Source organism: Hermetia illucens, chromosome 1 (assembly GCF_905115235.1).
Source record: "Hermetia illucens chromosome 1, iHerIll2.2.curated.20191125, whole genome shotgun sequence".
NCBI lineage: Eukaryota > Metazoa > Arthropoda > Insecta > Diptera > Stratiomyidae > Hermetia > Hermetia illucens.
Genome location: NC_051849.1, coordinates 18,974,606 through 18,996,001, shown reverse-complemented (window position 1 = coordinate 18,996,001; position 21,396 = coordinate 18,974,606). Strand labels below are relative to the sequence as shown.

Here is a 21,396-nt window from a genome sequence, read left to right as displayed (position 1 = left end):
AGGGCACTTCGGAGGGTGGTAGCTTCGCAGCTGACACTGCCGTAAATTCAGTGATAAATCTGTTAACGACGGCGTGTGAGGCTTCCATGCCTCGGAGGGGCCCTAGCCGTGGCAAGCCTTTTATGTACTGGTGGACGGCAGAAATTGCCGACCTACGGAGGGAGTGTCATAAACTCCGCCGTTTGACACCACGTATGCACGCCAAAGAGGAGACATGCGCCATAAAGGCACAGTATAGGTCCGCAAAAAGGAGATTCCGTAACGCATAAAAGCAAAACTCGCTGCTGGGAGAACCTTATCAACGAGGTGAATGAGGACCCTTGGGGACTTGACTATAAGCTTGTCACGAGGAAAATCGATAGGCATTGTTCCCCAGACATTCTGTACGGGTTGATGTTAATAGCGCGGAAAGCGTTGATGATTGCCGGCTTTTCACAATGAGAGAGCTCGAAGAAGCGGTTCTGACTATGAAAAACCAGAAGGCGCCAGGTCCTGATGGCATCCCGGCGGAAACTTATAAACTGGTGTTCCGCCAAAGGCCAGAATTGCTGTTTGAGACGTTCACCGCTTGCTTGAAGGAGGCCATTTTTCCTTGTCGCTGGAAGTTGGCCAGACTCGCGCGGATCAGCAAGGATAAAGGAGACCCGAAGCTGTCGTTTGCATTCCGACCGCTGTGTATGCTTGACACGGCCGGCAAAGTGCTCGAGAAGTTCATCAGAAGTAGACTCGCCGAAGTGATCCGCACTGCCGGGGACTTATCCCCAAGGTAGTTTAGGTTCAGAACAGGGAGATCCACAGTGAATGCTATTATGAAGCTCGTAGATGCGGTTCATCGAACCGAGGCGCAGAGCCGCCAATCTTGACGTATAGTCCTCCTCATAACGATTGATATCAGAAACGCCTTCAATTCCGTAAGATGCTAGCACATTAGAAAACCCAAAAACCTTTCCTCCATGGCACCAGGTCCACAGGTCGTCGGGTCTGCAATGATGATATAGTCATCAGCCAGCACGTTGCAGGTCTTTACATGGAGAAGTTACCAGAAGGCACTTTTCTCGGGTGAAGAAGTGAATAGTGCTATCAGCTGATATAAGCCGGTCATCAAATCGTTCGACTTCTTAAATGGCGCCACGGATATCTTCTGAGATGACAATGCCAGCACCGTATTGAGTGTTTGGGCTACCAAAATAGAGAAGTTTATAACCATTTTCAGCGCGTTCGCGTTTTATGTCGCAGCTTTTGACACCACACCATCGGGTTCCTTGTACAGCGCAGATATCAATCCGATTTTTCCGAAGTGCTCTTGCGAGTTCGTCGGTGCTTGCAGTGAGGGTGGTAATGATTAGCGTGCAGACATGTATTTGTGTTGCTTGGGCTAATTTACTTACGTCCTCACGCTATGTATGCATCATAAACCCTTGCTTCAAATTCTCCTCCTTTAGCTGGGCTTGAGACCAACATGTTATGTAAATATTATAATATGGTAGGGTTTATCAGTCAATGGATAACTGTGTTATAAAAGTGCTTCACGCATTCGCGCAGCCTGGATGAAGTGGCTTTCCATAACTGGTGTTGTTTGTGAACAGTTACCGTATTGCCGTACTGACGGTGACTTTCTACGGTTCTTAGTGTTGGCTGACTATAAAAAACAATCAACGGCGGCCCGCGGTAATGGAAAGAATATGTTGCATTGGACTAACATGGTGTAACATGCCTCGAACACATCCGAAATGAGAATAGTCGCTGTCGATATAGGGTTGCACCGACTTTAAACAGTCATTGCGAAAGAGGCGTCGAGAATCCACTTGTCAAGATTGGTCTGCACATCGAAGTTGATGGTAAACGACCAAAAGGCCGGTCGGTAGCTTCATATGCTGGATGGGGATTTGAAAGCCCCGTGATTGCAACCAGATCAGACTGTTGACAGCAGAAAATGACGCCAATCGATCCAGATGAGTTGACCTGTCTTGTGAATGGGCAAAGACTAAAAAAAAAAACAAGAAGATGCACAATAAAGGAAATGCTGTCAACAAAAATTAGCTAGGATTAGAACTGAACTCACCGCAACCTGAGCGTGCAACCACAGCTTGCCCACAGACATACCCAGGTTCATATAAAGAATACTCGTATCTACAATAATTAATTAGAATAGGTACATATTTGCCCTTATAGTAGGAAACATAATTAATTAGCGTTAGCTGTATGTAGAACAAAATATTTCCTGTACATATATATGTTCATATTTTCTAACTTTATGAAGAAGCCTAGAATAGATTGATGAAGTGATTACTTGTTGGATATTGGACGAAGGAATAAATTGCCAGAAAACGTAATTAAGAGCTTACACTAATCAAACATTGAATAAACAACTTTGCTGTTAATTTATGTATGTTTATACGACTATTCCAACAAAACAAAGATTGATCGATGTACAATATTAGGAATGTTGATTTGTAATGTCATTTGGATAAGTGCTGGACAAGTTGGACATGGGCTTCTTTAACAAAGTTTTCGTGTTGTCTATGGTGCTAGTGGTCGCTGGTTGCCCCTTACGCGGAAGACAAATTCGTAATCTGCAGGAACGGTTCAATTTCCACACTATCATATTTCCCTGCCCAGGACGGTTCTGGAGTGATACTTTCATCAAAGAAATCAACTCACCCGTTCTTTTCATTGTTAATTCATCAAGTTTTGACACAAAAAGATTGTCAAATTTCAACAATCTTTTCATCATATCGGTTGGAGGACATCAACAGGATTTACCGTCAATCTCAAAATGCACCTCCAATTTTTTGGGAATATTACGGCGTGGAAAAACCATCTTGTGGATAAACTACATAGTGCGAACACCCTCCAAAGATACTGTACCTTATTTCGAGTATATGTGGACGAAAAAGATCCTGGATGTTGTCGCAATATTTGACAGTGAAAGTGCTTCGAATCAAGCTTTTACTTATAATCCATTTGCTTCATTCAAAGTGGAGAACATCAGCAGCCAAAGAGATATATTTCTCGATAAGCTTGGAAATTTGCATGGATTCCCCATAACAACTCTAATTAAAAGAGATGAACCTCGAATATTTAGATACAAAGACTATAACGGAAGAACGAAACTTGGAGGATACGGTGCGAAAATATTTCAGGCTTTTTTGAAGAAGCATAATGCAACCCTGGAAGAATATTTAATGCCAAATACAACCTACCTGAACATAGAGGTTTTAATAAACTTACTTTCTGATGGAAATGTTTCCATTTCAATCCATCCTTACGCTCAAGCGGGATTGCCAACTGACGGAAGCTATCCTATTGGTTTAATGGACGAATGTATTATGGTTCCAGCCCCTCAAGAAATCATCCCGTCTAAGTATTTGTTGGTATCCTTTCCTTCTCAGGTATGGATGCTACTGTTTGGAACCGCTATTCTTACGTTAACTCAAAATCTATATTTAAATAAATTTATGGCCGGGAAATTTGAATTGGGACTAGCCTTCTTAGACACTGCAAGTGCACTCGTATGGCAGCCATTTGGAAGCGGCGCTAGGAATAACTCTTGGAAACAAAGGTGCGTCAGGATTAGTGTGGCAATTTTCGGATTTTTCATTGCGAGTATATATGGATCACGTTTAGCTAGCGTATTCGTTACAAAGTTGTTTCAACCGCCCTTAGAAACTAAAGAAGACATGATTCGGGCTAAACTAAAGATACTTATGATTCAGGTTGAATTTGAGTTTTTACGTAACATTATTCACCCCCAGGAATTTCGAGATCTCATAGTTCCTGCAGGAATTGATGTAGTGAAAGCATATCGTATGTTTTTTAATAGTTCTTACGGGTACGCTATACCAGATGACAGAGCAATGCTCTTCCTTCTCCAGCAGAAATATCTAAAACGACAGTTAGTCCTTTACACTAAAGTTTGCTTAGCGACAATGCATGTAGGTTTCAATATGCCGATGGATTCTCCTTTCAAGGATATTTTTAGCAGAGTTCTGTTGCAAACCATTCAAAGTGGTCTGTATTTTAAGTGGTACGAGGACGCCTTTGACGAGGCTGTTGAAGCTGGAATCTTTACAAGACAAATAACCGATGAGAATATGGCGACACCGATCAGTGTGGCCCATCTAACCCTTGCCTGGACCATCTTGTTCGGTGGACTTTCTTGTAGTTTGCTTTGGTTTCTCATTGAAATCACATCGAAGAAATATTTGTTGCATGCTTTCAACAACTTAAGAAGGAAACACAATTTGCCATAAAAGTGTATAAGTAGCAACGAAAAATGTATTTGTTAAAAATTGATTAATAAAAAGAATTATATGCATTATAATGGAAACTGTATTTTCCCTAATAATGATGCGATTATTACAGGAAATTACCTCTCCCTCGACACCACCTTGTCGTGGTGGGGGAGCGTGTGATAGTTTAAACAAAGGAATGCAACTCACCAAGTGGTTAGAAGTCACAGACTTCGAGAAATTAAGTCATGACCGAGGCATGGAGTTTGGAGGCCTCACCTGATTCATGTTCCCCCACGGAAAAATATGTGGAAGACAGGCTCTCCTCTTCAGTGGAAAACCTACATCCGGTGTCTACGGCGCGGTCAGCCAAAAAGGATAGTTCAGCAACTCCCTTAATGAGAGGAACTGGAAATCTGACTGCGGCCTGCGTGTTGATGACACCGTTGACTAGCTCTTCTAAAACACGGGAGAGGGAGGCTCGGCAGAAGGAGACTTCAGCCGTTGTAGTGACCGCGGCTGCGCGACGGGAGCGGAATCTCATTCGGCTCTTTCTTAATTAATTTGCTTAAACAATGCATTTAATAGTGTGCAATTGCCTTAATGTTCACCGCAGATTGCACATTATTGAATGCATTCGGGCGAATTGATCTTGACACGAGGCGAATGATTTGCCGCATCCGCAGGCGCATGCGCATATTGCCGCAACATTGCCTAGCGAGTGAGAAAGGCTATGTGGCGGGAATAGAAGCGGGGCCGAGAAAAAGGACGGGGGAGTTGGAATTTGCGGTTGAAGTCGAGGAGCTGAGTAAAACAAAGGAAAAGGAGAAGAAAGAGTTTTGGATTTGGGTTGGAGATTTGGCGTTGGAGTAGGTGGACAGGTGGAAGGAAGGAGGTGCTGGAGCGGAGAAGAAGGGAAGACGAAGGAGTTGGAAGGAAAATAGGGAATCGTGACATGGCTTTTGGTCAGCCGTCATTAGAAGTGTATTGGGAGTGTTCCTTGAGGAATTTTCTCTCGATTTTGCCTGCGTCTGTCCAGAATTTTGCCTATGGATTTGGGTTGAAACCTGCTAAGATGAATTTGTGTGACGGGATTGCGTGTAATTTTCGGGCGTAGTGGTGAAATTTCGGAAAAATTTTAGTTAATAGAGAAAGACAAATTTTGAACAACTAATAAACGTGCGGATTCTACCATAATATATTGATCGTTTCTGTAAGAAATAAAGCAATACGCCAGATAATAATATTTCAATATAATTGAAACTAATTTTTGTTTATAATCTTTTCTTTAACCAATTTTGATTTAGAACTTTGTAAACCAGCTGCCAACCGAGCTCGGAGTGACGACGTGGGTGAGTCTTTGTTTTTATTTTCTTTCTATTTTCTTTTTATTTTTATTTATTTTTCTTTTTTTTTATTATTACTATTTTCTTCTTTAAATTTTATCAAATGTTTATTTTTATTTTCATTTTTATTTGTTATGAATAACTGCTATGAAATTGCAACAATAATGAAGATTGAATAAAGTGATAGTGGTTTGAGGACTTCCTCCCTTTCTAATACTCCTTCCCCCCCGCGGAACTGTTTTAAAAGGGACATCCTCAAAGTAATAACTGGCCTGAGGATGTTGAGGTAGGGTGGGAACCTCAGAGGCCGCGCCTCATACCGGATCTGAGGCGGAAGAGACGATCATTGAGACAGTGAACCGTCGCGGATCTTCCCCTCCTTGATCGCAGCACTTGGGTCCGGAGACTTACGGCTCCACGCGCGCGATCGAGCCGTTTTTTTTTCTTTTAATTTCCAACTTAGTTCGCGTTCTGTTTGTCCTTCGATAGGCCGTCGCGAAATCCGTACTAAGGTCGAGTTTAAAATCCGGTGCGGACCCACGCATCGAAAAAGGCACGTTGTTTTGAGTAATGAAGCGTGAGGGATCAAAACGCTCAAAAGACCCCCCCCCCCCCCCACATTCCCGAGCCTGACTAGCACAGAGGCGTGCAAGAACGTGTCAACCGAGCACTTTGATGGAGCTTCAATCTTTGTGGGCGGACCTTCACGGTCAATTTCGCCAATTTGTTTAGATTTTTGGGATAGCTCTGCCCTCTAGGTCGTTATCGGCCACTAAGGATGATCGACCTGATCTCCTATCTCCACTCCTATCATTACACCGTATAAGAGAAGGGACTATAGGCTTGTCTGTCAGAACCTTCTTCTCCGCCTGTACCCGAAAAAAAAGGAAGTAAGAGAAGCTGGTAAGCTAGAGATCCATGCAGCCCAGAATCCGTGAACCTAGGAGATCTTCTTGCCGACAACAACGGAAGGCACTGCGAAAGAAGGCGAAGTTGCTTGGGAATGAGGACATGGACGTTGCTACTCCACCAAGTGTGGTGATATCCGGAGAAATTGGGCGCAAGCGGAAGGTGAGGACAAGCTGGTAATCTCGAATTTTATATTAGACTGCACATATGGCTACACACATAAGAGGTAGTCAAACCAACCGGCAGCATGCCAAAGCTCCTTCCTATATACTGGCAACAAAGCTGGTAAGTTCCAAGACTGTCCTTATATACTTCTGGTTCAAGAGCCATGGGTTCGTTTTAACAGAATATGTTCCCAGGACCAACTTGCGGTCAACTTACACTAACAGGTTAATGGTAAGAGGAGAAATGTCATAGTTGCCTCTGCCCGGGAGAACAGGTGTCAGTTGTGCGAAGAAGTGAATTGGCGGTTTCTGCAAACCCTTCAGCACGAAGGTGTTGCAAGGGGAATTCGGACACTGCGGGAGCGGTTATTTCCAATGAAATGGCGAGAATTGCTATGCGATCATTTGAACATTTCAAAGCACCTGGCATGGATGGCATCTACCCACCGATGCACTTAGAACAACTTCTAAGAAATACGGAATACGTAACTTCCATTTGGCAAAAGGTGAAGGTAGTCTCTCATACCAAAGCCTGGCAAAGATGACTATTCAAATCGAAAGAACCTGAGGCAAATCAGCCTGACATCATTTTCGCTGAAATGTTTGGAGAGTTTGGTTGAGGGTCACATTCGCTAGAAAGCACTAAGGTCGCACCCACTAAATGAAAACCAATATGCTTACCAACGTGAAAAGGCCTATGAGTCTGCTCTTCACTCTTCAAAGATAGAGGACCCAGTTCTAAAAGGCGAGTACGCGATGGGGGTGTTCGTGGACATTAAGGGGGCTTTTGACTGTGCGCACTTCCAAAAGCTTTATAATGCCGCCAAAGAGCATGGTGTTGACGAAATTCTAATAAAGTAGATCTACGGTAGGCTAACGCAGAGATTGTTGTGTGCTGAAGTGGGTGTTAATCGCTACTTAACAACAGAAGCGACGACAAGCTGCTCTCAAGAAGGTGTACTATTGCCACTTCTGCGGAATATGCTGATCAACTCACTACTCTGTAAACTGCAAAATCTGCCAACACAAGTTCAAGCATATGCGGATGACGTGGCTGTGCTGGCCTTTGGTCAGGATCTCGGAATGGTGTGTAGAAATACACAATGCGCCGTTGATTTGATTGACAGTTGGTGTCTCAGGCATGAACTTTCAGTAAATCCACAAAAAAACACAATGGTATTATTTACAAAAAGGATGAAACTGAATGGTTTTTGCCTTCGAGAGATGAAGGGTACTACCCTTCAACTCTGCGAAGAAGTGAAATATCTGGCAGTCACTCTAGACAAAAAATTTCTTTGGAACAAACATGTAGACATAAAGATGAAACGAGCTGTCACACCTTATGTTTATTCAGAGCACTGCAATGAGAGCAGCTCACAGAATAATTCGATCAGATGTATGGAAAAATAATGGACGTGGGGGGCGCAGAGCATTGAAAAAGTCATTGAGAGAACTGAATCTAGTTTTCGCAATGCCGTCCGATCTGCAGATCCCCATACATCTGTTTGGTAGAAGGTATGATACTATCTTGAAACGAAGAGAAAACTGGGACGATCCAGAAGAATGCGTGTCAGGATATACTGAAGTCTTCTACACCGTCTGAAAGGTAGGCGCATCGCATTCTGTAGCAATAATCAAACTACATTGGGGGCATTGAGCAGTACTTTGATCACTACAAAAATCGTCAAGGAAAAATGCGAAACGGCGTGGAAAAAAAAATTTGAGAACAAAGTTACAAAAGTAGTTTGGCCGCGCTTAATGAGAGTTGCATATCAATTGGTGACGGCGACGAAACTCCACTGTGACTGCAAACAGAGAGGCCGACACTGCCAACAATTCTGATGGAGCAACTGGGGCCGAGCAAAGAAACGCTAAAGATGAGATAGTTGCCCTAAGGAAGCAAAGCAAAGGCCTGCCTACTGATCAAGTTGGAAGAGGCTCTATCTAATAACAAGGCCTTAATGTGGGGCGTGCAGTCTGACCTTTGTCTGACTAGAGGCAACTATCAAATCAGCGAACTGCAGACCAAGCAACTTCTGCGTTGATATCAAACAGTAAACAGAAAACCCCAACAAAATCCAAGCCTTAACAATAACTGCCACAGGTCCCTTGGATGAAGTTGATAAGTACTTAAATTGCTCCGATTGTTATGATCGAGCCCGTGGAAAATTTCAGGATGACAGAGACTACCATTTTCAATGCCGTAACTGAGGATGGTGGTGAAGAAATTAGGAAACTCCAACTACCAAATACTCTTCAAATCTAAAGAGGACTACACCGGAACAAACAGCTTCTTTGTGAAGAAAAAGACTAAGATCTTGACATATTTGTATTGAACCTAAAGGAAGTAGGATGATCAGACGATCATCCTGAGTGGCCGAAGAAGACCTAGAGGGGAGAGCTAACCCAGAAACCTAAAAAGTTGGCGAAATTGACCGTGAAGCTCCAAAGACATAGGTTCCAAAGACTGAAGCTCCATCAAAGTGCTCGGTTGACTCATTTGTGCACGCCTCTGTGCTAGCCAGACTCGGGAATGTGAGGGGATCCTTGGAGTGCTTTGATCCCTCACGTGTCATTATTACAAAATTAACGTGTCTATGCCAATGCATGGGTCCGCACCGCATATTTATCACAAAGCAAGCTCCTCTTTGACAACCGTTTTGCCGTTCGTGAATTACGTTCTCTTGGCAGACTATGTTTTCTGTGGCTTTTTATCCTGCCGCCTCACGCCCATTCACAAATTTCCCAAAACTTATCGTCGTTATAATATCCCAAACTCTGCACCGCTACCTCAGCAAACCAATTCCCCGACATGCCGACTACGCCTCCACGTCAATCATTCCGTTTTCCGCTAACTTTTCCTTCCGATTCGCAGAGTTTTCCAATTCTTGTCTTATATAAATTACATATTACGAGGATGGAATCATTCCTCAAGCCAATATACTTCTTCGAATTTTGGAAAAGGAAACTTACCTTCCTCCTTGCCCAAAGTCGAAATTCGGGAGATCATGAAATTACCTCTAACTCTACTCTCTACGGCTCCGGCACACACAAATGAAATTTTGAAATCCCACCGGTCGTTGATCAGCTTTCCACCCACGAACCGGTCTCGACGCCGCTACGCTCGCCTCGAACTCGGTTGAACTGCGAGAGTTCATGTTGCAGCAACATGTGCGTGCGCCTACGGATGCGGCAAATCATTTCCCTCTGTTAAGATCAATTCGCCCGAATGCATTTAATAATGTGCAATCTGTGGCGAACATTAGAGTAATTTCACATTATGGAATGCATTATTTGAGCAAATTAATTCAGAAAAATGTTAATGAGATTCGTAAATTCGCGGTGACTACAAGACTCTCGTCGGAAAAAAGTCACATCACTTATTATTCGCGGTACGTACTCCGCACAGGAAATTACAGAGGATACGGAGGCCCAATATGTCTCCAGTGTACTGTCTGTCAAACCCTTCGTCACATCGAATCTAGGCTAATCACCTTTGACGACTCCTTGGAGTTGTACGATCTTACCTCAGTAAAGGCGATAAAAATCACTCGAGCGGAGATTCTGCAGTGCAAAAACTGGCAGCGAGTCGGTCATCTGAGACTGCACTGCTACCTCCAACATCGTCGCGTCAAATGTGACGGCATACACGAGGCAGGTGAATGTTCCAAGATGCCAAACGAAAGTGCGTAAACTGTAGGGCAAGCGACCACTTCGCCAACTATTGCAGTGCCCTAACTTTGCCAAAGTGATGCCGAAGAGGACCGCCCCTTCTTACCGGACCAACCCAATCCCACCCACTTGAATGCATGTGATTTCAACGCCATCTTTCACTCGGCTTTTATTGTCTTTCGTTGACGCATTACATGGCGGAAACCCAAGCCACCCGACCACACATGTAGCTTCCAACCAAGCCATCCCGTACCTCCGAACTTTTGCTAAGGAATCCCCGCAGCACATGTTGATTTTCAATACGATGTTCATCCTTATAATATCGAACCGTGAATGTTAAGATCATTGAGTTGAACATCAACTCTATAGTCGGTCGAGCTCGAAGGAATATGCTCAAATTGTTCCTGAGCGAGATTCGCAGATAGTGCTCCTGTGTGAAGTTCTGGCCCGTGTAAGGGCATCCTTGCTCCCTTCTTGGCTAGCTCGTCTGCTGCCTCGTTGCCTTCCAACCCAGCATGGCCTGGAACCAAAGTATCCATTTTGGACGAGCCGTGTGTATTCAGTCTCTCAAGGCATTCCCACACCAGTTTGGAGTTCACCTGGTTGGACCTAAGTGCCTTGAGCGCTGCTTGGCTATCGGGTAGAATAGCTATGTTCTACCCCCTGTAGTTCCTCCGGAGATTAAAGGAGACACATTTGTCTATGGACTGGATTCCGCCTGGAATATGCTAGTGTATCTACCCATTGGCTCAAAGTACATTTTCCTTGGACCAATGACACCGGCACCCGCTCCCTCTGCTGTGAGGGATCCGTCAGTGTACCAAGTAATCAGTTGCTGGTTTAAGCTGTATGTCGCAGCCACACTCTCTTCTCATCGAAGTGAAACCTCGTTGTCATGTTATCCTTTGGTATCGGTAATTCGAGCTATCGCCTAGAAAGAATATCAATCTTCCTTCGGTTTAGGCAGCTCCCCGCCTCACTGATACTTCCGGCCATCCTGAATATTGCTCTCCTTGCCTGCATCTGTATGTGCAGATGGAGAGGGGTTAATCCCAGAAAGACCTCCAGAGATGCCGTTGGGCATGTCCTCATTGCCCCACTAATCCACAGGCAAGCCAGTCTTTGGAGCTTATATAATTCCCTGACTTGTGTGCTGAGTTCGGAGCTATGCATCTACAAGCCATCAGAGTCCTTGTGGCTGCCCGACAAGTGTTTCCGACATGTGTCTTCCAGAGTAATTTTTGGTCTAGCGTAATTCCCAAATATTTGACTTTTGTTTCTCGTTTCACCTCCATATCATGTAATCTTATGGCTCTCAGGTGATCAAGCTTACGCCTCCTAGTGAATGGTGCTATGGTGGTTTTGGCTGGGTTGATCCGCAGTCCCACCTTCCTGCATCCAGTATTTGTTAGCACGTTCAGGAGTTCGTCCACTACCATACTCGACATCAGCGACGATAGTATCCTGCCCTGTGGACAGCCTTAAGTAGTGTTCATGACAATAGAATTTGTACCTGTTCGTACTTCTATTTGCCTGCTTTCTAGCATTTTGCCCATCCAGAGTGCCAGGGTGTTCCCCACTCCCTTGCGGCTCAGGGCATCTTGTATCTCTGTGTGCGATGTGTTGTCGAATGCTCCTTCGATATCGAAAAAAGCACACAGTGGTATTTCTTTTGTTTCTATGGCATCCCGTAGTACCTCTGTCAGATGATACAGAGCAGTTTCAGTTGACCGTCCTACCCGGTAAGCGTGTTGACAGTGATGTAGGGGATTGCGATTTAGAATGTTAGTTCTAATATGTCTATGACCTTCTCCACCGTTTTGAGTACGAACGATATTAGGCAAATTGGTCTGAAAGATTTAGAATGAAAAGGATCTTTTTTTTGCACATGCACGGGTATGTTGCCAAATAGGTAGTTGATATGGCAACTTCGACATTTGATTACCTCCAGGGATCAGTCATCTTACCCCGATCGTAAAGAGTTTACCCTTGCCCGCCACCTTGCTTCTGAAGACTCTCCATAGTCGGGTATGGAGATCTTCATTCTGGGCGATTAGGGGGAACTATGGTTCTAACCCCCTCTGCAGTGTCTTTCGTCGCGCAGTCCTCCAGTATAAGGCCTGGTCGAAAGCGTATCCTGGTGAACACAAGTTTCGAGTTCTATCCCTTGCACATCTCCCTGTCGACAAAGTCCTCTTTGGTTTCCTGCTCCTCACGAGTGAGTATTTGCTCGGGAGACATTTTTGGCAGCATGGCCAGTCGAATGTCCTTGAACGCACTGGCATAGCTAATGGCGGGCTTCCTGAGTCCTGTGTTCACCTCTGACCTGCCCGGGTTTATCCCCCCTTGGGTTCCGGTTTAAATTTTTTGGGACCATTTCCTTCATGCGGGCTGATCTCTGCTGCTCCCCGCCTTCTCGGCTGCGGTAGAAATGACTTAGGTCTATCCTGAGGCTTCTTAAGGTCCCTTCCTGGGCCTTCCTACAGATAGTGCAGGTACCGTTTAATACCTGCGCCACTGAGACCTGTCTCCTTTCTGACGTCTGACATATTTATCTCAGACGTGCTTTTGCTGGTCTCTGCTCTTTGAGCAGTGGTGTTCGTTGGCTATTGTCCACGCAGTATACCAATGCTCACCTTGGATCCACTGCTTGACGTCCCAACTTCTCATTTCTAGGGTGTAGTCACCTGGCTCTCAGTAATTCGGAGACGTGCCTCCGCCTGATTAACCAGTTTTGGTGCGGTACGGGGCCCCGCTTGTTTTGTTTGCGTTTTCTTTTCTTTTTTTGTACTCATTTGATTCCCACGAGTATGGGGGTTAAGAGGTCCACCGTGCCATCGCCCGCCGTAGCATGGTAAGGTCTGACTTACTCACTGAGGCGACCAGGTATCAGTGAGGCTCCGTTCGAATACAGTCAGATACCCCCAACTGCAAACTATCCAATGGGCACGGTTCGCATGACACCCTGGATTGGGGGAGGTGTTTTTCGACTCCTCAGTCTTCATCCGTAGCGTTTTGTTAATAATAGGTTCACCTCGTACAGGGTGTGGCTATCACCACTCACTAACGGTCTTGGTAAATGAGAGGCTTGGTGCTTTTGTATCAGACAGAAGCGGCAAAGCGGCAATCTGGAATTGCGGAAACCGAGCGATCGAAAATACGAGCAATAGGATAGAAGACGGATTCACACGGGCTAAGGTAGGCGGCATTCACGTATTCAGCTGCTACGCTGCGCGGAGCCTCATGCTAGATGAATTCGCATTGATGCTGGAAAAATTAGCTTCTGAAGCAAGCCGCCACAACCCAATAATAATAGTTGGCGATTTCAACGCTTGGGCCCAAGATTGGGGAAGTCGCGAAACAAATGCTAGAGGCCGCATATTGCTCGAAGTATTTTCACGTTTGAACGTTGTTCTGGCAAATACTGGCGGCGTCAATACTTTTCGGAGACGGGATATGGGATCGGTAATAGACCTCACCTTTGTTAGCGATTCTTTATCTAAGGATCTCCAATGGCATGTGAGCGAGGAATATACGCACAGTGACCATCAGGCTATCATCTTCCAGATGGAGCGTACGACAGGAGCAAAGCGAATCAAGAACACTGCGATATCGGGTTGGAACTCCAAAAAACTTGATGAAGAAATGTTCGAGGAAATACTTCTGCAGGAAGCGATGCCGGTGGGAAATGCACGAGAAAAGGTGGCGCAGGTCCTTGAAAAGTTACAAAAGCTGCATCGCCGCACGCTACTCAAAAAACGAATGCCCAACTTCTGGTGGAATGCCGAAATCGAAGAACTTCGTAAAGTTTGCCTTAAAGCCAGAAGACACAGCCAACGTAGCAGAAACCGGTCTGAGTCTGAAGAGTTGCACAACCAATATAAGAAGGCGAGGAAAGCATTGCAAGCAGCCATCTCTAGAAGTAAAACCGAACACTTCAAGAGATTATGCAAGGAAGTGGACTTCGACCCATGGGGAGGTGCATACAAGGCAGTTATGCCAACAATCAAGGGAAAGCGCTCACCGCCGATCACCAACTCTGATTTGCTGCGGGAAATCATTAGCACTCTCTTCCCATACGTTTCAAGTGAGTCGAACCTACCCACTGTCCAGGTAAATCTCGGTGAAATTCCCGAGGTAACCACGAAAGAAGTCCTGGAAGCCGCGAAGAAGATTGCCGAAAATAAAGCCCCAGGTTTAGACCGCATTCCGAATAAAGCACTGACAGTGGCCGTCAAGACAGTTCCAAGGTGGTTCTCGGAAACATTTACCACGTGCCTCAAAGATGGGATTTTCCCGGAAGAGTGGCGGAAACAGAAGCTTGTCCTAATCCCGAAACCAAATAAACCTTTGGATGAACCTTCGTCTTATAGACCTATATGCCTGCTAAACGGCATCGGCAAACTTTTCGAACGGGTCATCTTCAATAGGCTTGTACCAATCACAGAAAGGGAGGGTGGTCTCTCAGACAGGCAATTCGGATTCCGAAAGGCAAGATCAACTGTCAATGCTATCAACACGGTGACGCAAATTGCGGAAAAAGCAATGGAGGCCAATAAATCTTGCGCGGTAGTTACTCTCGATGTGAAGAATGCCTTTAATACGGCAAAGTGGAGCAAAATAATTGCGGCTTTAGCCAAATTGGGTGCTCTTAAATATCTGGTGCGCATAGTCATGGAATTTCTCTGGGAGAGGATATTGTGTTACGATTCGGACGATGGACCTAAGACGTATACAACAACCTGCGGGGTTCCACAAGGATCAGTCCTCGGTCTTCTCCTGTGGATAATAATGTATGATGGAATTCTAAAGTTGCAACTACCCAAAGGAGTGACAATTATTGGCTTCGCAGACGATATCGGAGTAACTATCGTCGCACAAGACATTGATAAGATCGAGGTACTCACAAACGAGGCAATTTTTGAAATCAGGTCTTGGCTAGAGGAAGCTGGTCTGACACTCGCGGAGCATAAAACCGATGTAGCTTTGATTACAAAGCGAAGGAAGCAGACGTCGATAAAGATCAGGATTGGAGACCACATAATACAGTCTCAGCCAACGCTTAAATACCTAGGAATTATGGTTGACCAAAGACTGAAATTCAAGTCTCGTCTAGAAAATTTAGCAACCAAGGCTTCCGGAGTGGCTACATTGTTGGCAAGAATGTTGCCAAATATAGGTGGTGCTAGGCAAAGCCGTCGGCTCCTGATCTCGAGAGTTGTTAGCTCCATCTTGCTTCATGCAGCTCCAGTCTGGGCATCGTCTTTGAAGGTGGAAGCAAACAGAAGAAAAATCGCAGCCCCATACCGATTGAGCGCATTACGTACGTCATGCGCTTACCGTACAACTTCAGATGAAGCAGCTTGTATGATAGCCGCCATGATCCCCATCGACATCTTGGCGAATGAGGGTCGACGCCTGTATGACCCATCATATGCAATCGGTGAGTCTTATCCCAATCGTCGGCAATTGGCACGAAGTGATTCTATTTTGGAATGGCAGAAAAGGTGGGATGATTCACCTAAAGGACGCTGGACACACAGGATTATTCCAGATGTCTCTAAATGGATCAAGCGAAGATGCGGTGAGGTTAGTTACCACCTAACTCAATTCCTAAGCGGACACGGAGGGTACCGTGCATACCTTTATCGCTTCGGGCGTGATGACTCCCCGTATTGCCCAACATGCGAGATGGTTCCGGAAGATGCGGAGCATGTTGTTTTTAACTGCCCGCGGTTCGCTGCACACAGAGCGGAGGCGGAAATTGACGCCGAGGCACGGTTGACACCCGAGAATATCGTGGACTACATGCTAGCCTCTGAAACATCTTGGAGGGCGGTGGAAAAATTAATGAAGTCGATCCACAATCTGCTGAGGAGGGAGGAGCTTCGGAGGAAAGTGACAAATAACGACAGAAGCCGCAGTTCATAACTGATCCTGTCCCGCGATGTAATACCGAAATGGCAGTCCCGCGGGGTAAGCGAAGGAGAAGGAGGTGGTTTTAGTGAGTAAAAGTCTCACATAATTGTATGGCAGGAGCCAGCGGTAGGTTTTGAACCTTTCCACCTTCCAACGTATAAAAAAAAAAGACGAGAGGTTTTGCCCCTGAAAAGGCACACATCGTCCCAGAGGAGAGACAGCTCATCCTTAGAGAGAGATAGATTGGCCTCAGGGAGCTATGTTCCGCATCAGTCTATCCTGCAGTGCACTCCTTGACTCTTGCTTTTATAGTAGGAAACATAATTAATTAGTGTTAGCTGTATGTAGAACATAACATTTCCTGTACATATATATGTTCATATTTTCTAACTTTATGAAGAACCCCAGAATAGAATGCTGAAGTGATTACACGTTAGATATTGGACGAAGGAATAAATTGCCAGAAAACATAATTAAGAGCTTACACTAATCAAACATTGAATAAACAACTTTGCTGTTAATGTATGTATGTTTATACGACTATTCCAACAAAACAAAGATTGATCGATGTACAATATTAGGAATGTTGATTTGTCATGTCATTTGGATAAGTGCTGGACAAGTTGGACATGGGCTTCTTTAACAAAGTTTTCGTGTTGTCTATGGTGCTAGTAGTCGCTGGTTGCCCCTTACGCGGAAGACAAATTCGTAATCTGCAGGAACGGTTCAATTTCCACACTATCATATTTCCCTGCCCAGGACGGTTCTGGTGTGATACTTTCATTAAAGAAATGAGCTCACCCGTTCTTTTCATTGTTAATTCATCAAGTTATGACACAAAAAGATTGTCAAATTTCAACAATCTTTTCATTATATCGGTTGAAGGACATCAACAGGATTTACCGTCAATCTCAAAATGCATCTCCAATTTTGTGGGAATATTACGGCGTGGAAAAACCATCTTGTGGATAAACTACATAGTGCGAACACCTTTCAAAGATACTGCACCTTATTTCGAATATATGTGGACGAAAAAGATCTTGGATGTTGTCGCAATATTTGACAGTGAAAGTGCTTCGAATCAAGTTTTTACATATAATCCATTTCCTACCTTGAAAGTGGAGAACATCAGCGGCCAAAGAGATATATTTCCCGATAAACTGGAAAATTTGCATGGATTCCCCATAACAACTCTAATTAAAAGAGATGAACCTCGAATATTTAGATACAAAGACTATAACGGAAGAACGAAACTTGGAGGATACGCAGCTAAAATATTCCTGGCTTTTTTGAAGAAGCATAATGCCACCCTGGAAGAATATTTAATGCCAAATACAACCTACCTGAACATAGAGGCTTTAATAAACTTACTTTCTGATGGAAATGTTTCCATTTCAATCCATCCTTACGCTCAAGCGGGATTGCCAACTGACGGAAGTTATCCTATTGGTTTCATGGACGAATGTATTATGGTTCCCGCCCCTCAAGAAATCATCCCGTCTAAGTATTTGTTGGTATCCTTTCCTTCTCAGGTATGGATGCTACTGTTTGTAACCGCTATCCTTACGTTAACTCAAAATCTATATTTAAATAAGTTTATGGCCGGGAAATTTGAATTGGGATTAACCTTGTTAGACATTGTAAGTGGACTAGCAGTGCAGCCATTTGGAAGCGGCGCTGGGAATAATTCTTGGAGACAAAGGTGTGTCAGGATTAGTGTAGTAATTTTTGGATTTTTCATTGCAAATATCTATGGATCACGTTTAGCAAGCGCATTCATTACAAAAATGTTTCAACCACCCTTAGAAACTAAAGAAGATATGATTCGAGCCAAACTAAAGATACTTATGATTCAGGTTGAATTTGAGTTTTTACGTAACACTATTCAGCCCCAGGAATTTCGAGATCTCATAGTTCCTGCAAAAGTTGATGTTGTCAACGCATATCGTATGTTTTTTAATAACTCTTACGGATACGCTGTACCAGATGATAAAGCCCTGTTTTTCCTCCTGAAACAAAAATACCTAAAACGACGGTTAGTCCTTTACACTAAAGTTTGCTTAGCGACAATGCATGTAGGTTTCAATATGCCGAGGGATTCTCCTTTCAAGGATATTTTTAGCAGAGTTCTGTTGCAAACCTTTCAAAGTGGTCTGTATTTGAAGTGGTACGAGGACGCCTTTGACGAGGCTGTTGAAGCTGGAATCTTTACAAGACAAATAACCGATGAGAATATGGCGACACCGATCAGTGTGGCCCATCTAACCCTTGCCTGGACCATCTTGTTCTGTGGACTTTCCTGTAGTTTGCTTTGGTTTCTCATTGAAATCACATCGAAGAAATATTTATTGCATGCTTTCAACAACTTAAGAAGGAAACACAATTTGCCATAAAAATTAATGAGTGGCAACGAAAAGTGAATTTTTGGAAAATTTGAGTATTTAGTGGACATTTAATAAACAGAATTAAAAATAAAGGCAACCGTATTTTCATTGTAAGTGGTAAAACTTTTTTAAGGTTTTGATTGCAGGGGGGAGTCCGCTCATTTTAGCTTGGCCCTTTTCTAGTCTCCTCTGCTTTTCTCAGTTTGCTCTGGGTAGGTACGACCATGGAGTTGATCGCATCCCAGTCTTCCTCACATGCCAACATTCTTCGCACCAGATACTCTGGTACGAGCACCTCCTCCTAGAGTCTCCTCTAGGTTCTTTCTTTCCGCCACAAACCTTGGACAGTGGAAGAATACATGTTCTAGGTCCTCTAGGACTCCATCGCAGTTTGGACAATCGGGTGAGATATCTAGTTTTAACCTGAACAGGTACTGGCGATATCCTCCATGCTCCGAAAGAAACTGAGTAAAATTATAATTAATCTCACCGTGTCGTCTTACCGACCACTCCTTGATGGCAGGGACGAGCCTGTGTGTCCACCGACGTTTTCCCGAGCTTTTCCAATGCTCTCGCCATCTATTTAGAGATATCTCCCTATCAGTGTTCTTCGTTTGCGATAAAGGAGACATAGACTTCGCATTATATATATTCGTCATCTCATCTGCCAAGATGTTAATGGGCATCATTCCAGAGATGACGAATGCTGCATCCTCTGAGACAGTCCTGAATGCTGAGCACACTCTTAGGGCTGTTCTTCTGTAGACTGAACTCAGTTTGTTAGCATTAAATGTAACCTGCAATGCCTTTCCCCAAACTGGAGTATAACTTAGCATCTTCGAGGTGCTTTGAGACTACAACCGGCGCTATATCGTCAACATAGCCCACTACCGTGGCTTCTTCCGAAAGGGGAAGATTAAGTATAGCCTTGTACATGATGTTCCACAGCAGTGGGCCTAGTACGGAGCCCTGTGGGACGCCCGCAGAGATAACGTACTCCTGGGTCCATCAGTGTCATACCAAAGCCTCCGTTCTTGTAAATAGCTGTTGACAGTAGCTGCAAGATAAGCGGGAATACCAATCTTCGCCAGAGATTCCCGTATTAGGTTCCAATTGGCCGAATTGAATGAATTTCTCACATTCAGGGTCCCTACCACGCAATATTTGCTAGTACTGCCCTTTCCGGGGATTGCATCTTCGAGCAAGCTAGTAACCATTTTGATGGCATCAATTGTTGATCTGGATTTACGGAACCCATACTGCCGGTCTGAGAGACCTCCCTGGCTCTCGACAACCGGGAGTAATCTATTGTAGATTGCTTGCTCTAGCATTTTGCCCACAACTTCCAAAAGACAAATAGATCTTTATGAGGTTGACTCACCTGGAGGTTTGCTAGCTTTAGGCAGTAGCACCAACTTCTGTCGTTTCCATGATGCAGGAAATATCCCCTCGGATATGCACGCTACGAACACCTCAGCGAACATGTTCAGCCTCGATTTCACGGCAAGCTTATGGGCCCTATTCGGCGCGCCATCCAGACCCGGCGCTTTGTTATCTCCTATCTAGCAACTCGTCACTGGTGACTGGCGGCATTGCCGTGGCGTTCAGAGGTTGCTGAAAGCTGTCTATGCCCTCCTCTTGCTAGGGAAATAACCCCTGTATAATTTTTAACAAGGTTGAAGTGCACGTGATCTGCGGAGATGATCGACCTATGAATCGCCCCATTACGATTCTCTGGACGCTCCCCCACGGGTTTACGTCCGCTTCCGAACAGAGCTCCTTAAAGCTTTCCCTCTTGTTCCGTTGGATGGCCAGCTTGAGGGTTTTGCCGTCTTCCTTATAGGCGCGCTCTTTTTGCCTACCGCCTTCTGAGCCGCTCTTCTGGTTCGATGACAGGCTGATCGAAAGCTCGGCAGTTCAGTATTTCACCTGTAGTTTGGTCTTCTACTGGGGAATAAGCACCTCCTAGGCATGGACGCGTCACACGCTTTGGCAATGCATTGGGCCACATAGATAGCTCTTTCCGTAAAGGCGCCTGCTTTATTAGGAGGGTCTAACCACATCCAGAGCTTTAGCGGACCAGCCTGACATCTTTCTCGGTTTCGGGCATGATGGTCTTCTACCCGGTGACTCCACCCATAGCCCAAAGAAGATTGCTTGGTGATCGCTGTGGGTGTAGTCCTTGCTGACGCACCAGGAGATACCACGTGCCAGTGCAGGGCTGACAAAAGTTTGGTCTACGATTGAGGCAGACCCCCCTTTCTGAAAGGTGTTTACATAACCTTCGTTTGTCAGAATGATATCCAACTGTGCGAAAGCGTCTAATAGACTGCGGCCCCTTGCATTTGTCTCTCTGCTACCCCACTCACGGGCCCAAGCATTGAAGTCACCAGGACTACGACCCCTTGCGTCGTGAACAAGACTGTCAAGCATTTTCTCGAATTCGGGCAGTGTCAGGCTTGGTAGGGCGTAACAGCTGTACACATATACCCCGTTTGTTTTCGCCCACACAAAGCCGCTGTATGTCTGATCCCCAGTACATTGTATGACTTGTCGACCACATGCCCATATCGCCGCTCCACCAGCCGAATCTGTAACCCATACGCCACCGTGAAGGTTTCTATAGGGCTCGCTAATGTTGGCAATTTCCACCTCGAATTGGTAGCTGGTCTGCTCGAGTAAATCTTGAGGTGTATTTGAATAATGTGGCCGTCTGAGTATTGCCATAGGCTTCCCGCAAACTCACAATGGGCTCTTCCCCAAATTCCTC

The 21,396-nt window shown here is 44.9% G+C and overlaps 2 protein-coding genes across 2 annotated transcripts; both read left to right on the top strand.

Moving 5' to 3' along the window:
• Positions 1 to 2,489: 2,489 nt before the first annotated feature.
• Positions 2,490 to 4,253, top strand: LOC119646716. Its single transcript, XM_038047294.1, has one exon. The coding sequence runs from the start codon at positions 2,490 to 2,492 to the stop codon at positions 4,251 to 4,253; it is 1,764 nt and encodes a 587-aa protein (XP_037903222.1).
• A 12,780-nt stretch (positions 4,254 to 17,033) lies between these two features.
• Positions 17,034 to 18,635, top strand: LOC119646710. The gene has a single exon (XM_038047288.1). It carries the CDS (start codon positions 17,034 to 17,036, stop codon positions 18,633 to 18,635), a length of 1,602 nt encoding a protein of 533 aa, XP_037903216.1.
• The last annotated feature ends 2,761 nt before the right edge of the window (positions 18,636 to 21,396 follow it).

Excerpts from the sequence above, each read along its gene's own strand:
- LOC119646710 (XM_038047288.1), top strand. The coding sequence starts at position 17,034 with ATGAGCTCACCCGTTCTTTTCATTGTTAATTCATCAAGTTATGACACA.
- LOC119646716 (XM_038047294.1), top strand. The coding sequence starts at position 2,490 with ATGGGCTTCTTTAACAAAGTTTTCGTGTTGTCTATGGTGCTAGTGGTC.